The sequence below is a fragment of the Camellia sinensis genome, chromosome 4, assembly GCF_055761805.1.
Source record: "Camellia sinensis isolate YWXY chromosome 4, ASM5576180v1, whole genome shotgun sequence".
NCBI lineage: Eukaryota > Viridiplantae > Streptophyta > Magnoliopsida > Ericales > Theaceae > Camellia > Camellia sinensis.
This window is the reverse complement of record NC_138964.1, coordinates 170121846-170138512: the sequence shown is the minus strand read 5'-3', so window position 1 is coordinate 170138512 and position 16667 is coordinate 170121846. Positions and strand designations below refer to the sequence as shown.

The window sequence follows — 16667 nt, the reverse complement described above, 5'->3', positions numbered from 1 at the left end:
AGGATCATTTGGGTAATTATTGTCCAACAACTTTTGTGCAATAGAAGAAATGAATAAACAATACTAGCGTGTTTTATACCTTACTGTTATGAGGCCTCACCTGTCTCAAATTATGGAAGCGCACACACATGAATCAGCCACTGGGCAGCAACTCGTGATGCAGGTGTTCATCAATTAATCAATTAATTATGGTTGCAACTCGTGATGCAAGTGTTGATCAATCAATTACAAATAAACAAAAAATTGGTGGACCAATCAGCAGTCCAGAATGACAACAATTTGACCAGACTAACTTATAGTTGAGGAGCCCAGAAAGAGAAATGGACGTCACAAAATTATTCACCAATAATCTCCACAGGAACACAACCCATTGCTAAAGTGATGGAATCTCTTTGCATCTCTAGCAATTATCTCTCTCCCAACAACTCTTGATACAAATTTGATCCAATTGTGACAATCCCCACAAACTCTAAGGTTCTTGAGAATTCTAATACTAGTAGTGTTGTTACTGCTCCTCAATAGAGCAAAGGCTACAGCAAGCTTCTCACTATGACAATACAAAGACCTCTCTTTTTCCTTCTCGTCCAAATCCTGCAAAACAAATCTTGTGTCTGGGACATATCCCAAGTCCTTGACCTTCTCAATCAATTCCTCTACCATTCTGTATATCTCTCTAGAATTTGGGTGAGACCAATCACCAGCCATGAAAGTATGAACCTCCCTATCAACATCAACCCAACTCATTGCAGGATTCTTCTTCAATCTCATTTCCCTCATTGTGCTTTTCATCTCAACCACCTGGTTCCAATTACCAGTTGAAGCATAAAGATTTGACAACAGGACATGAACCCCCTCATCCCCTGGTGCAAGTTCAAGCACTCTATTCATTACTCTCTCTGTCATATCGACCTCCCCATGAATCCTACATGCGCTAAGCAGTGTCCTCCACAGAACCACATCTGGATTTTTGACCCGCTTTATTAAAATTTCCGCCTCTATAAGTCTCCCAGCACGCCCCAGTAAATCAACCATACAAGCATAGTGATCTTTTGTTAGTTTGATGTTATCATTACTCTCAATGGATGCAAAGATTTTACAGCCTTCCTCAACCAACCCTGCATTGCGGCAAGCTGAGAGAACACTAACGAGTGTTACATCATTAGGTTCAAGGTCTAACTCTTTCATCCTGTTATATAATGACAGCGCCTCATGACCAAAACCATTCTGGGCAAAGCTATAGATCATTGAGTTCACAGGCACCACATCTAATTCAAACAAATCATCAAAAACTGATCTGGCCCTATCTACACTCCCACATTTCCCATATAAGTCGATCAGTGCGGCTCCTGTATATTTATCTCTGCCCAACCCAAATTTCACAACCATGGCATGGATTTGTTTTCCCTGTTCAAGCATTGCAAGACTTGAACATGCACGAAGAACACTTGACAATGTAAAAGAATTTGGATTTATTGAACTACGGATCATTTTACGGAACTTTGACAGAGCAATCTCGTCTCTACCATTTTGCACAAGACCAACAACCAGCGATGTCCAAGTGACTTGGTTTGGGTTTACAAAGTGCTTAAAAACTTTGAGAGAATCAACAACTAAGCCGCATTTAGAATACATAGTAAGGAGTGAAGTTTGTGAAGCCACAGCAGATTCAAATCCACATTTGATAATGATTCCATGAATCAACTTCCCCATAAATGAATCCTCCAAATGCCCACAAGAAATCAAAATGCTTGCAAAAGTATACTCGTTAGCCTTAACGCCCTCTTTAATCATATTTCCAAAAACCACCATTGCTTCACCATCTTCACCGCGTTGGGAGTAACCAACAATTAAAGCCGTAAACAAAACAACATCTTTGTCCACCACTCGATCTAAAACCAATTGGGCATCCCTCATATTCCCAAACTTGGCATACATATCAACAAGTGCGCTACCAACAAACACATTTGACACCTCCAAACCCAAGACCACAGACAGCCCATGAGCTCTCCGGCCTTCACCAACAAGACCCAGATCAGAAAATGCCTTAAAAACACTAGAAAAAGTAAATTCGTCTGGAAGAACACCCTCCAAAACCATCCTCTCAAAAAGCCTCATAGCCTCTTCACTTCTTTTATGCCTAATGCAAGAGGCAATCATCGAATTCCAAGTGACTGTGTATTTGTGCGGCAATTCATCAAACAATTTACGCGCGTCATTGATGCTACCGCACTTGAGAAACCCATCAATGAGCTTATTGCCTAAACTGAAGTGAGGAAACCCAGATTTCAGCATATGGGATTGAATCATTGTTAAGTCTGTTTTGGATTTTGTCTCTGTACATTTTCGAATCAGTGAAGTGTAGTCTGGTGAAGCGTCTTCAAGGCTTGTGTAGTCAAAAGGAGAGTAGATGTAGTTTGGTTGGGCTGGTTTCAGTACGCAAGTTTGAAAAGCTCTAAGAAAATTCCAAGCTTTGCCAAACCCAACATTTCTCTTGCAATTGCTGGGAATTATTTGCATCTTCTCTTCTCTTCTTCTACGTTTCTAATGCTATCGTACAGTTTATAACCACAATGAACAAAGGCTTCGTTGGCTCCAACTTTTCAATTTGGAATACTCTGCAATTATCATCCTTAAATTTTAGGTTTATACCAAATGACACAAATATATATTTATATATATATATATATATTGATAACATCGGTCCATTGTATAGGTAGGGTGGAAGAGATTCGTAATAAGAAGATTAATAGTGAGGAGATTAAATAAAATTATGTTTATTTTGATAATAATTGTTAGTATAAGGATTGTTAAATTATTTTTACATAAATAACAAAATAAATACAAAAATATTAAATATTAATGTTAAAAAAAAAATACACAACATGTAAAAAATTTAAAAATAAAAATAAAAATTTCCAAAAAAAATAAAACAAATAAAACAATGATTTGTTACTTAACAATAAATAAATAAATAAATAAATAAATAATTTCTAGTCTTTGGGATTATTTTTTTAATATCATCTCCACCTTCTTCATTTCAATCCCCCTTTTAAGGCCTATCCTAATACTAAGGAATTAGGAGTCCCCTCTCCATCTCTCAAAACAAACACCCCATATAATGGATTATCTTATTATCAATTAGGTCTGAGCAAGGAATCCGTAAAATCCGTAATCCATTCCAGTCCAGTCCAATCCGATAGATTTGGATTGATTTTTTGAATCCGTGGTTCAGTTCCGGATTAAAGAATTAAAAATCCGTAGTCCATGGATTGGTTCCGGATTGGAACCGATTCAGACCGTATACAAATAGTCTATATTTTTATTATACATTCTCCCCCATAGTATCTTCTCTTATTCTATATAAAACATAAACTCAAACCTAAACCCCGTATAATATCTTCTTTTATTATTTTTGTTTGTTAGTTTTTAGTTTTAATTTATAATGGTATAAATACTTATGGTGAAACTAATTTTTTTATGATTGTTTAAATTCTAGAACATTATGTCGCTATTATAGAAAAACATCTTGCTATTGTTGAACTAATATAGCGCTATTTTTATGTTTTTTTGAAATTAAAGTGTTATATATATGTTTTTTTGTTAGTTAATTATGTTAATCCGTGGTCCTAAACCGATCCAATTCGTGTTTAAATAGATTCGTTCGGATTGGTTCCATGATTTAAACGGATTGGATTGGTTCCGATTTTTCAGAAACTGTAGATAACAGAGTGGTCTTGGTTTTACCACAATCCGGTTAAATCCGGACCATGCTCACCCCTACTATCAATCTCAATCTCCTCCTTATAACCCCAAATAAACGGAGCCATGAGATAATTTCTCCACTTAAATCTTTATTACAAGATTATTACATAAATAATTATTATAAAGAGTTTTAGTCCCAATTTTAACCTCCAACAACGAATGGTAATGAAAATATGTGTGAATGATAGAGTAAGTGTCTCTCGTTTTAAAAAAATGAATTCTGTTATTTTAAGCAATTTAATAAAATTGATTGCTCAAGTCATGAAATTTATTTAAAATGAATGACGTTATTATTTTTTTGGATTTGTTATACCTTTTACCTTAAGTTATAGCCAAATTATCTATTTAATCTTTGAATTATCAATTAAGTCTAGTAGGTTCTAAAGTATATGAATCAAAGTCTATATAGTCTTTAAACTATCGATTGAATTAATAAAATCCATAAAATATTTAATTCAAACATATTTAGTCCAAGATTACAAAATTAAAATTTATGTCCACAAATATTATAAATTAATAAAAGGCATTACCTAATTAAAATTTTATTACAAAAAAATCTTAAATTTTTATTTTATCTTTAAAAAGTATTTTATTTCGTTGTGTGATTATTAGTATTAGAGTCTAATTTTACAGTATTGTCAATAAAATTATTAGATATATTAAAGAAATATAAGTAGATAACTTACAAAATAACATTTCGCTACAAATAATGATAAAAAAATAATATATTAATTAAATATAAAAAGAATTTAGCAAAAAATATAAAAATAATTAATTAGAAATTATAAATGAAATCTAACATATAATACTAGATAAAGGCAAATGCATGTAATTATTTTAGAAGATAAGTAAAAAAATATTATAAATAATTACTCTTATCCTTATAAAGAAAATTCACCATATAAGAACTAACAACTACTTTTCAAAAACAAAATAAAAATGTAATTTTTTTTTTAAATAAAATTTTAACTAGATAGGGTTTTTTTTATTAATTTATAATACTTATGGGATTATATTTTATTTTTTTGTAATATTTTTAGGAATACTTGATTTAAATAATTTAGAAATTTAATAGATTCAATCAATAGTTTATGAACTAAATAGATTTTGATCTATATACACTACAAAAAAATTAACTTTTTGCGACGGTAAAATACTGTCGCTAATACTCCTAATGCCGTCGCTAATACTTTTTGCGACGGCAAAATGACTTTTTGCGACGGCAAGAGGGGGTCGCAAATGCAGGGGTCGCAAAAGAGTTTTTGCGACGGCACAGTACCGTCGCTTATGTTTTGCGACGGCATTTTTGCCTTTTTGCGACTGTACTGTGCAGTCGCTAATAACGTTTGAAATTTCTTGACTTTTTTGCGACGACACTATTTTACCGTCGCTAAAAATGTTATTTGAGACGGCAAAAAATACCGTCGCTAATAGTCTTTTTTTGCAACGACAAAAACACTGTTTTTTGCGACGGTGTGGTGCCGTCGCAAAAAGTGTTAAAAATATGAAAATTTCTATTTTTTGCGACAGTGTAATGCCGTCGCAAAAAGTATTAAAAAATAATAAAATTTTATTTTAAATAATAAAATTTTTATTTTTTGCGACAGAATAATACCGTTGCAAAAAGTAAAACCTGTAACAAAATTAATAAAAATATTATAAAAAAAAAATCATCAGACACTGTCTCCACTTGTGCTTCCTTATCCAATGAACCATCTTCTTTGTCCTACCCAAACAACAAATATGAATTTATCCTTAGATCAATTAAAAAAATTATCCTGTTTGTGCCTGTTTTCCAATCTCCCGCTTAAAAAAAAATAAAATGAAAGAAACCTAAACAGGAGAAGATATTCCTATTCATCATCAGACACTGTCTCCACTTGTGCTTCCTTATTCAATGGACCATCTTCTTTGTCCTGCCCAAACAACAAATATGAATTTATCCATAGATCAATTAACATATGCATTAATTGAGAAAAATAAAACAAATCAAACAGAAGATATAAATTAGAAAAAACTTGGGCATCAAGAAGAAACTTACATCTGCATTTTGAACATCCTTATCTGAATTCAAAGCCTTGTCATACTCTGCTTTAAGCTCAGCAGCTCTATCCAGATAAATCTTTTTCTCCTAGTAAAGGAATTATTAAGGTTAAAAGGGTCAAAACATTTTGAGAAAACATTTTTGCTTTAGAAAAATAAAATCAGATTGTCACTCACTTCATCTGTCATAGATTTCCATTTCTCACCACCTTCCTTTGCAACCTAAGTTTCATCCAAAAGGGCAAATACATCACATTCAATAAATCCCAGAAATACAAAAATGATCCGCAGTAAAAAGTCAAGAGCTCGATTTCTACGAGAACAGTGAGCCATGTCAAATGCTCTTGATGGGTATGGTAGCTTTATTGTTCCAAGAACACCTATAATTGCTGGCACGCCACTTTCCAAAGCAAATTGAACTTGTGCTTCATGCGAATCTCTTGGTGAGAATGACATAGCTATGACATTTTTTTTGAACAAGTATGCACCCCAACTTGCAACCTAACAGCAATAAATAAATAAACAATATATATAAACTATAAAGCCACAGGCCAGACAAAACAAGCTGCACATCAAGGAACTATATAGATTAATATAAATCTTATTAAGGGAAAAAAGAAAATTAAACCCCTAATAAAAAGGGGAGCATGTCTGTATACATGAACTCGAAAAAAAGGGTTCAATTAAGCAATAATGGGTTCAATTCAAAGCATAAGCACACATACACAAGGTACGAGAAAGAAATAATCACTTACAAAAAATTAGATAGACACTTTCAAACTTTCACATAAGTAATTTTATAAAATTAAGCAATAACAGCCAGATGACCATGATACATAATACATAATACAAGACGTGTGAGCTATCTACATTCACACTCTCTAGGGTTTTACTCAAATTCAAGCACATTCTGAGAAATGCATTCCAGAAAACGAGGTTCCATGATTTCAACCCATACCCATAACAAGATACTATGCAAACAACTACCAAGCCAGCTTAATCTTATCCATATTATTATAGAATATAAGAACACATCTGCAAGCTTTGAACACTGTTATGAATGAATGTTCTTGCTCTCTCCCGTAGCTCTCGTCTAGTTACGAGGCTTCAAATTATTTTGAAACAAGAAAACAAACAAAAAACAACACTACAAGTCTACAATATTTAACCCTATTTTCTGACATGACTTTTGAAGTAAAGAAAGCTTCGATTAAAAATAGAAAACTCACCCCTTTTGACAAATAGATTTTTCTTTGCCATCTCTGTGTGCAAAACAGACTTTGATTCCTCATCAAACACCATCTCCTAAACCACAAAACCAAACCCAATAATAATTTAGTACAACAGAGATCGATTAATCAAAACAAATAATATAGGTAAAGATTGTGAAGATGAGAACCTGAAGGGCATCTTTGGCAGCAATGGCAAAAGGAGGAGTAGTGAAGAGAGCGAAACCCATAGGATGTTCACCTTTGCAGTTAACCTGCGAAGCCTCGTAATGAGGTAACCATCTGAGAAGGTTCTGGAGTTCTCTCTCCTTTACGTCCTCGAGGAGGCCCGATATGAAGATCGTTCGAACCTAGAAACCATCTAATGGATCTACTAATGATTTGAAAATGAATCGATCGAATTGATGAGATGAAATTGAAAATATACCTCGTCGTTGGAGAGGCGATTAAGGTTTCCATGGGCATGGAATGGTGGTGAAGAGGAGGAGCAGCCGTGGGAGTAGGAGAAAGTGGAGGAACAGTCACCGGTGGCCACTGCGGATGGTAGGGGTGGATTTTTGATCGTTCGAACCTAGAAACCAAACATAGTGATGAATCTAATGGATCTACTAATGATTTGAAAATGAATCGATCAAATTGATGAGATGAAATTGAAAATGTACCTTGTCGTTGGAGAGGCGATTAGGGTTTTCCATGGGCATGGAATGGTGGTGAAGAGGAGGAGCAGCCGTGGGAGTAGGAGGAGGTGGAGGAACAGCCGCTGGTGGCCACTGCAGATGGTAAGGGTGGATTTTTGATAGGTTTTTTTTTTTTGGAGAGGGGAGGGGGAGAGGGAAAAACGAGCACGAAGGGAAAAATAAAGCTGAGCACTCAGATTGCATTTTTTTTTTTTTGCAACGGTGGTTCATGCCGTCGCAAAAACTTGCTTTTTTGTGACGGGAAGTGGTGCCATCGCTTAAACCCGATTTATTGGCGACGGCAAGTGGTACCGTCGCAAAAATTGACTTTTTGCGACGGGAATAGTGCCGTCGCAAATACTTCCGTGTTATATGCCCCTTTTTCTTGTAGTGATACTTTACAGATTTAATAAACTCAATCAATAATTTAGGAACTAAATAAATAATTTGATGATAATTTACGGATATAAAGAGTAATAAACCCTTTTTATTATTATTATTATTTAAGATATGTGTTATTTTATTTACACATCTTGTCCAATATGTACATAAAATTGAATATGTTTTACTCACTCACTTATAGTTGAACCTGGTAGAATTGAACAGAAATTAGACACAATTTTTTTAACATTAATGATTTATATACATAATTTGCTTTGTTCAAAAACACATAATTGAGATTCTAACCGGTAAAAATCTTTGAAATAGGAGATTTTTACTAGTCAAAATTTTAATTGTGTCTATTCAGATGAAATAAATTGTATAAATATAATACTTTTTTTTTTTAAATAATAAAGCTCAAAATAAAATTTATATATAATGAGATCCCATTAAATTAATAATACGCCAAGTCATCGAACGGTGCGAGAGCACGAAAGCATCTTTTGTGAAAATATTTAAAGTAAGAGTAAGATCGCAAATGAATAGAATTATTCATATATAGTTTGAGTTTGACCTGTGTAAAACTCGTTTAGATTTACTTGTTTGTTAAATGAACAAGTTCAAACTCAATTTTTAAGCTCGATTGAGTCGAGCTCAAGTAACCTTAAACTCGGCTCAATAAAACTCATGGATATGATGAAAATAAATAAATATTTATATATAAAATAAATTTTAATTATTTTTTAAAAAATACTAAAGATTCCAAAAGTTTTATTAAATTTTTTACTAAATATCTCACATGAGTGTGGAACCTATATGGGACCAACATGGTGTGAGTCTCGCATACATAAGAGACATTTAGTAAAATTTTTAGGGTCTCACTACAACATTTTCTTAGTTTAGTGACATTTGAAAGTGCCACAAAACTATTCTTCTAATGACATTTTTTGGTCTTGTGGCATTTTGAACAAGTGCCACTTCTATCGGTGCCACGGTAGATACGAGTGTCACAGTAGATACTTGCAAGTGTCACTGCACCATCATGGCTGAAAACTTTCAATGACATTTTAATGTCATTGTAGATATTATTTGTGGCACTATCAAGCGCCATTAAAAAAAGAGTTAGTGGCACTTGTAAGTGTCATTACACCATCAAGACTACAACCTTTCAGTGACACTTTAATGTCATGGTAGGCACTATTCGTGACGCTATCAAGTGCCATTCATGACAATAATTCGTTGTAGAACAATTTGATCTGCTCTTGCAGAGACTCGAACCGCCAACCTTCCGCACCATAAACCTTATACACCACACTCTTCCCACTCCACCTTTATAGCACCACATGATTATATATGCAACATATATTATTTATATAGTACATACATCCATATTAATATAAAAGTATATGTACAAACATAATTATTTTATCGAACATAATTTATGTAAAATAAACTATTTACTACCAAAATAAAAAAAAAAGACTACTTTTGGCGACTAAAATACTTTTGGCTACTAATTGTTTTTTAGTTGCTAAGAAACTTAACTTGTGTCGACCAAAATCGGATTTGGTCGCCGAAGATGCACTTTCAGCTACCAAAATTTTGGTCACCAAAAAATTTTATTCCCGCGTTAGGATTTTAGTTCTCTCGCGCTAAAAATGACCATTTTTGGCAACTAAACTTATTTTTTAGTTGCCAATTGTAGACTTTTGGCTACTAAAATTTTTTTAGTCGGTAAAACCCATATAATCAACGACCAAACTTATTTTTAGTCGCCAATTGTAGACTTTTGGCCACTAAATTTTTTTTAGTTGCCAAAAAGCTTTACTTTGGGCTACTAAAAATTTTTTAGTCACTAAAACCCATTTTATCAGCGACCAAACTTAGTTTTAGTCGCCAATTGTAGACTTTTGGCTACTAAAATTGTTTAGTCGCCAAAAAGCTTTACTTTTGGCAACTAATGCTATTTTGGTCGCTGAAAGTTATACTTTCAGCGACCAAATTTTTTTGGTCAGGAAATTTAGTTGCCGACTATGCTTTTTCCTGTAGTGTATATTGAGTTTAATTCATTTGTTTTTAATCATTTACTGCATTTTAAAAATTTAGAAAATATATTGACATTTTTTGTTTTTTCAAAAATGTCATTATAAGCTTGGAAAGTTTTTGGCTTAGTGGCATTTCTCAAAATGCTATAAAATATTTGTTTATGACACTTTTCACCTAAGTGCCATAAAAAGTAATTTGCACCTACCTAGTGTCCTGAGATTTTTTAAAAAATGCCATTGCAAATATTCATAAAACGTTTTTGTAGTGACATTTTTGTTGTAGTGAAGTGACACTTTTTTTAATTGAAATGCCACTGGAGCCTTGTATGTTTGTGGCTCTATGACATTTTTCTAAAAAATGCCACCAAATATTCTTTTTGTGACATTTTTTAAGAACATGCCACTAGTATGGTGTCACTAAAATATGTTTTTGTTGTAGTGTTGTGACACTTGTTCATTGAAATGTCACTAGGGCCTTTTATGTTTGTCGTTTTGTGACATTTTTTAAAAATGTGCCACTAAATATCATTTTTGTGGCATTTTCTAAAAATATGCCACTAGTGTAGTGCCACTAAAGTATGTTTTTGTTGTAGTTTTGTGACACTTGTTCATTGAAATGTCACTAGAGCCTTTTATGTTTGTCGTTTTGTGACATTTTTCAAAAATGTACCACTAAATATCATTTTTTGTGGCATTTTCTAAAAATATGCCACTAGTATAGTGCCACTAAAGTATATTTTTGTTGTAGTGTCTCTAGCATTATTTTTTTTTTAAAAAATTATTTGTTTTTCTATACCTAAAGGATTTCTTTAATGTTGTGTTTAATTGAAGGATTTGAGAAGAGATTTGAAAAAAAAAAAAAGGAAAAAAAGTGTGTGAAGTTAGATGAAATATAAGTATATTTTATTTACAATCACATTCTTTCTCTATTTCTTTTTTCAAATTTATTTCCAAATCCCTCAACCAAACACAGTGTAGCGGGAATTACAAATAAGTGGAATGAATAAAAAATATTTACAAAAAAGTGAATTTTTTAATAATTTTAATTATCAATATTCATCATTTATTTATATATACATTTTTTAATCTCCACTAATGTGTAATTCTCCTAGTTCTTTAGAAATTGAAGGGAGTAGATAGAGAAATAATAGACAGAGGGGGAGGAATGCCATTTTTTATTTTTATTTTGGTTGTAAATTTGAACATGTTTAAAGGTTTTTTTGGTCTTAAAAAATGGGCTTATTTTTTACATAGACGTGTGACTTTTACAAGTCATTAACTTATATAAAAAAATTAATAATGCATTTTAATTCACAAATTACGAAACATCATAGGATTATTTCTAAATGACAATAAAATAATCCGTACAAAGAGTCAAGTGAAATTTGCCGTAACAAATATCTTCTAAAAATCAATCTCCATGATTCTCTTCCACCGTGCTCCCCTCAAATCCAACCAGCTCATCCAGCAGAGCATCATTTTCCGAATACAAATATAACAATGCGGTGTTTAGTGGGAATTATAGTAGTAATTTATAATTTATTTTAATTTAAAAATTTGTGTCAGACTATTTAATATAACTTTTGTTTTGTTAGACAGAAATAATTTAAATATACTGAAATAAATTAATTTTTCAAAAACTAAAAAATAAATATTTTTAATTTTTATTTTCTAATGATCAAATTTTAATTTAAAATAATCTCCAATAAAACAACAAGTGTCCATTTCCTAGTTTAATATATGAAAGTTGGAAGACAGAAAATCCTTTTAAGTCATTATCATTCATATATATATATATATATATATCTATACAATATATATAAAGCACGGATGCAAGGTGAATAGTAGTTTCAGCCAAATATGAACAGTATTTTTAAAAGTTGAAAAGTCAATTTTGACCTTGTGCTTTATAACTTTTTTCTTTGGATGCAAGGGTATTGATTGGAAACTAACCTCAAATTGCTTACATATACCCACTCTCTCTATAATCTGTCTCAGAGAACCCTCCCTTCTCTTCTTTTCAACGATGATCTCCTTGCACCGACCACGATATTCGACCACCTCCTCCCTCCTCTCACCAATCTCCTCCCTCCTTTATCCTCTTGCGACCGCCGATGACGTCTCCTCTGTGGTGCCGATTTGTTTTATTTTTTGTGGGTATTCATAGTGTTCACCAACGAATCAAACGAAAATTGAGCTCAAGGATGGAAGAATACGACACAAGCTTCTATTAAGGTAAAGACATAGATGAAGAATGTTAGGTATTTCGGTTTTAGGTTCCTTTTGATACAGTTAGGGTTTGTAAAGTGTTTTAATTTTCTTTGGTTCTGTTAATTTGTTAGGGATTTGTTCTTTTTATTATTGTTTGCATGATGTTTACTGTGTGTATATTTTGTAGCTTATTCATTTTGGGTAAAAGAGGGTTTCATTGATTTGTTTTTCATTGTTGTGGATTTTTAAAGGCCTAAAATATTTATGAAATGTTGATTTGATTCAGTGTTTTAAAAGGCTTCAGGCGCACCGAGGCGATAAGGTGTCTTGGAGCCTAAGCGCGAGGCGCGAGGCGAGGCGCACATAATAAAAGCAATGCAAAATTATAAAATAAGCAAAATTTTTAACATAACAAATATATGTAGTATGTTAAAAAGTATAAATATCCAACAAAAGGTATAAAGTATGACATTCATAATCACATCCACCAAAAACCTTATGTACTAAAATCATCATCCACATAATTCAATGCAACTAAGCTTCTAACTTGTGATTCAAAAAGGAAATTAAAATATATAAGCCCTATAGTTGCATAATTGTACTCAAAACTTAATAGACATCATCATCAACATGAAGAACTTCATCTCCTCCATCATCATCATCATTGGATTTGTATCCATCCACATCCTCCTCTTCAGCCTCATCTTCATCTTCCCATTCATCTTCTTCATCTACAAGTTGTTGGTGTGTTGTCCTAGTTGTGCTTGATCTAGTTCTTTGGTTACTCTCCTCAACTCCAACAGCTACAGCAACATCATCCCACCCCAAAGAATCATCATCAAATACAAGCTCATTCTCCATCCTCCCAATTAACCATTCATTGTTCTCATCAATATCTTTCAAAGAGATGGGATCAATATTGGCACGTTTCATGTATCGACGCTTCAATGCTCTATTATACTTCACAAACACCAAATCATTGAGACGTTTTTGAGCAAGCCTATTTCTTTTTTTGCTGTGAAGCTGCAACAATAAATAAAAAAGCATTTAAATTTGTATATAATTGAATTTGTTTTTGGAATTCACTACTAGATTTGACAACAGGTACTCACATGTTCAAACACGCTCCAATTTCTCTCACAGCCAGATGAACTACAAGTAAGACTAAGTACTTTGCTGGCAAATTTTTGCAAATCAAGAGTTTCATGACCAAAAGAACTCCACCAATCAGCTGATCATGATAATTAGTTAGCACTTAGCAAACATTTTGAAGTAAAAGGTATTGACTACTAGAATAGAACATTGTAAATGATTACCTAGTACCCTTGTACTTCTTTGTCTAATTGTCATAGGAATCTGAAAAAGTCCTTCAGCCTTCTCATACTTAGTTAATTCTGCACAAACTTTATCTTGGACCTCTAGTGTTGGAATCAACCTTGATATACATTGATATAGGCCTGTCATGATTTCTTTGTCCTTTGCAGCATTTGGATCTTTGTAAAACAAACTAGGATTTAAATAAAACCCAGCAGCATGCAAAGGGCGATGCAATTGAATGTCCTACATTTGATCAATGATTTCAAAGATCTCTTTATACTTCTCTTCCTTTCCATCGAATGAATTTGCAATAGCTTCTTTAGCCCTATCCATAGCCTCGTAAATATATCCCATTGGAGGCTTTTCTTCACTATCAACCATTCTTAGTACATGAACAAGAGGACATGAAAACTGCAGGGCAAGGTGAACATGATTCCAAAATGAAGGCATTAGCATTATTTGAACTGTCTTCTTACCCTGCGGCTCCTTCGCCCATTTGCTTTTGGTCCACTCTTCCGAAGTAAACATCTTCCTCAAGTTGTTCCTTTGTTGATAAAGTCTTTGCAAAGTTAAGAAAGCTTTTGCAAATCGGGTTTTAGTAGGCTTCACTAACTCCTTCAATTGAGTGAAACTCCTCATCATATTCAACAAAGATGGACGATTATAAATATAACCGTGTACCCCAATTGCCCTTTCAAATGTCTTCTTAAAATTGGGTAATTTGAAAATGTCTTCCAACATTAAATCCATACAATGGGCTGCACAAGGTGTCCAATACAAGTGGGGTCTCTTTGCCTCCAAAAACTTCCCTATAAGATTACAAGTTGCAAGTTTATAACATACTACTTTAAACAAATAGATTATAGAACCAAAACAAAAGCACACTATTTGCAATAGAGTTAGAGGATTTTACCTGCCAATACATTTGCTGCAGCACTGTCGGTGACAATTTGGACCACATTAGCTTCTCCAATTTTGTCAACAAACTTGTCAAGCAAGCTAAAAATCTTGTTTGCATCCTTTGAGTAACTAGATGCATCAATAGACTCAAGAAACATGGTTCCTCTAGGACAATTCACCAAGAAACTAATCAAAGTTCTATGCTTCCTATCCGTCCACCCATCACACATTATAGAACATCCATACTTTGCCCAATCCTCTTTGTGCTCCTTCATCAACTTATGGACATGATTCACTTCTTTCTTGAGATAAGGAATCCGTATCATGTGGTAACTTGGTGGTTTCAAACCTGGACCAAATTGTCCTATGGCTTCAATCATTGGTGCAAAACTTTCATTATTGACTACATTAAACGGAATTCCAGTATCATATATCCATCTTGCAATTCTGACATAGGCCCTCTCCATTAACACTTTTCTATAAGGATCATTTTCATCAATTTTAATTTGCTTTCCCTTGCCTTTTGTTTTTTGCACCACTAACTCTGGCTCAGGTGTGGAGAAACAATCCATGGGCCCTATCTTCCTAGGCTTTTTAGGTTTCAATCGAATAGAAGCAGAGGTAGTTTTTCGAGTAGAACCTTGAATAGGATCAGGCTGTTTACCAAGTGGAGAGATTTCTACAACATCATCCTCATCCTCCAAATCTTCTTCGTTGACCATTTCATCAAAGTCAGGCATCAAGTTCAATTGATCCTTCAGTTGCTTTTTTTTGGCCATATAATTAGCCACCTCATTACTAACCTCAGTTGGGCATCTAGGACATTTAAGTACATTCCTATACCCTCTAACAAGATGTTGCTTAACTCGGAAAACACCCTCATTCATCTCTTTTCCACAAAAATTACACTTGAACTTGCTTAGATTTACAGGATTTACCATTGTTGCATATTTCCATGCCGGATCTTTTTTTCCACTCTCGGGCGTTGTCATTTTATGTATGTACCTATTGAGATTATAAACACTGATTCAGTGTTCATTTTATTATTATTATTTTGACAGGGAAAAGAAAAAGAGCAGAACAGAGGTGGAAAAAAAAAACAGAGCAAGAGAAGAACAAATTAGAGCAGAGTAGAGAAGAGGAAAAGAAGACGAGAAGAAGACGAGAAGGAAAGAAGACCAACACAGTAAAGCAAAAAAGAAAAAAGAGAGAGTAGAACAGAGGCACAGAGAAAAGAACCAGAGAAGAGAGAGAAGAGAAGAATAGAAGCAAAACAGTCAAAGCAAAAGAAGAGGAAAAAAAAGGTTCAAGAAACAGAGAAAAGCTTCAAAATGGTCCAAAAATAAGATATTTATTTCCAAAAAATGCAGAACTTAGATAGCCATAACTTGCTGAACATTCTCAGTTTATCTTATGTTATTCGTCCAATTAAAGATCTTGTATCAATGTTCAAAAGTTCAAATCTTGTCTGTAATTCAGTGTAATTCAGTGTTCAAATCTTGTATCAATGAGGCTTATCTGTTGACTTTCTTCAATCCTGGATTTTTGTTATGTCCAGTTTTTGTTTTTGTTTTTGTTTTTGTCTGTAATTCAGTGTTCAAATTTTGTATCAATGAGGTTTAATTGGGAAGCTTTTGTTTTTGTTAAACAACAGTGATGCTTAAATTTACGAATTTGACGTTCTCTTTCAAAAAAAAAATCTTGTCTGTAATTTGTTCAACATTACAAATAACAAGAACAAATATCAATGTATGCTTCACCTTTTGTATGAAACTGGAAGTCTCTATGAAATGCACTAATCACCCTGTTCTATCAACTTAGACAAATTCTTGACCATAACATCATATTTGATGGGAAAGAAAAGAAAAAAAAAAAAAAAGAATAGTCAATTTTTGATGGGAAAGAAAAAAAAAAGAAAAAAAGAGCAGTCAGTATAACAAAATTCTTAAATAAAATAAAAAATAAAATAAAAAAATAGAACACAATTTTTGCTGTTTCTCTAGGCAAATGAAACGGATAGCATACAAAAAATGAATCCCGAACCAGAACAGTCAAAGAAGAATAAAACCAGAAGAAAAGAAAAAAAAAACAGGGTATAACAG

The 16667-nt window shown here is 33.1% G+C and overlaps 2 protein-coding genes and 2 long non-coding RNA genes across 4 annotated transcripts; all 4 read right to left on the bottom strand.

The window, feature by feature from the left end:
* Positions 1-169: 169 nt before the first annotated feature.
* LOC114301936 (Tetratricopeptide repeat (TPR)-like superfamily protein) lies at positions 170-2633 on the bottom strand. Its single transcript, XM_028246898.2, has one exon. The coding sequence runs from the start codon at positions 2515-2517 to the stop codon at positions 340-342; it is 2178 nt and encodes a 725-aa protein (XP_028102699.2). The 5' UTR covers positions 2518-2633; the 3' UTR covers positions 170-339.
* A 2765-nt stretch (positions 2634-5398) lies between these two features.
* LOC114317136 (uncharacterized) lies at positions 5399-6114 on the bottom strand. Its single transcript, XR_014365779.1, has 3 exons — positions 5983-6114; positions 5804-5893; positions 5399-5678 (listed from the first exon to the last, which is right to left on the bottom strand). It is a non-coding gene; the product is annotated as an uncharacterized LOC114317136 (long non-coding RNA).
* Positions 6115-6124: 10 nt separating this feature from the next.
* Positions 6125-7473, bottom strand: LOC114271937 (uncharacterized). Its single transcript, XR_014365780.1, has 3 exons — positions 7205-7473; positions 7035-7110; positions 6125-6306 (listed from the first exon to the last, which is right to left on the bottom strand). It is a non-coding gene; the product is annotated as an uncharacterized LOC114271937 (long non-coding RNA).
* Positions 7474-13908: 6435 nt separating this feature from the next.
* Positions 13909-15506, bottom strand: LOC114301941 (uncharacterized). Its single transcript, XM_028246904.2, has 2 exons — positions 14579-15506; positions 13909-14474 (listed from the first exon to the last, which is right to left on the bottom strand). The coding sequence occupies exons 1-2, from the start codon at positions 15504-15506 to the stop codon at positions 13909-13911; spliced, it is 1494 nt and encodes a 497-aa protein (XP_028102705.2).
* Positions 15507-16667: the final 1161 nt, after the last annotated feature.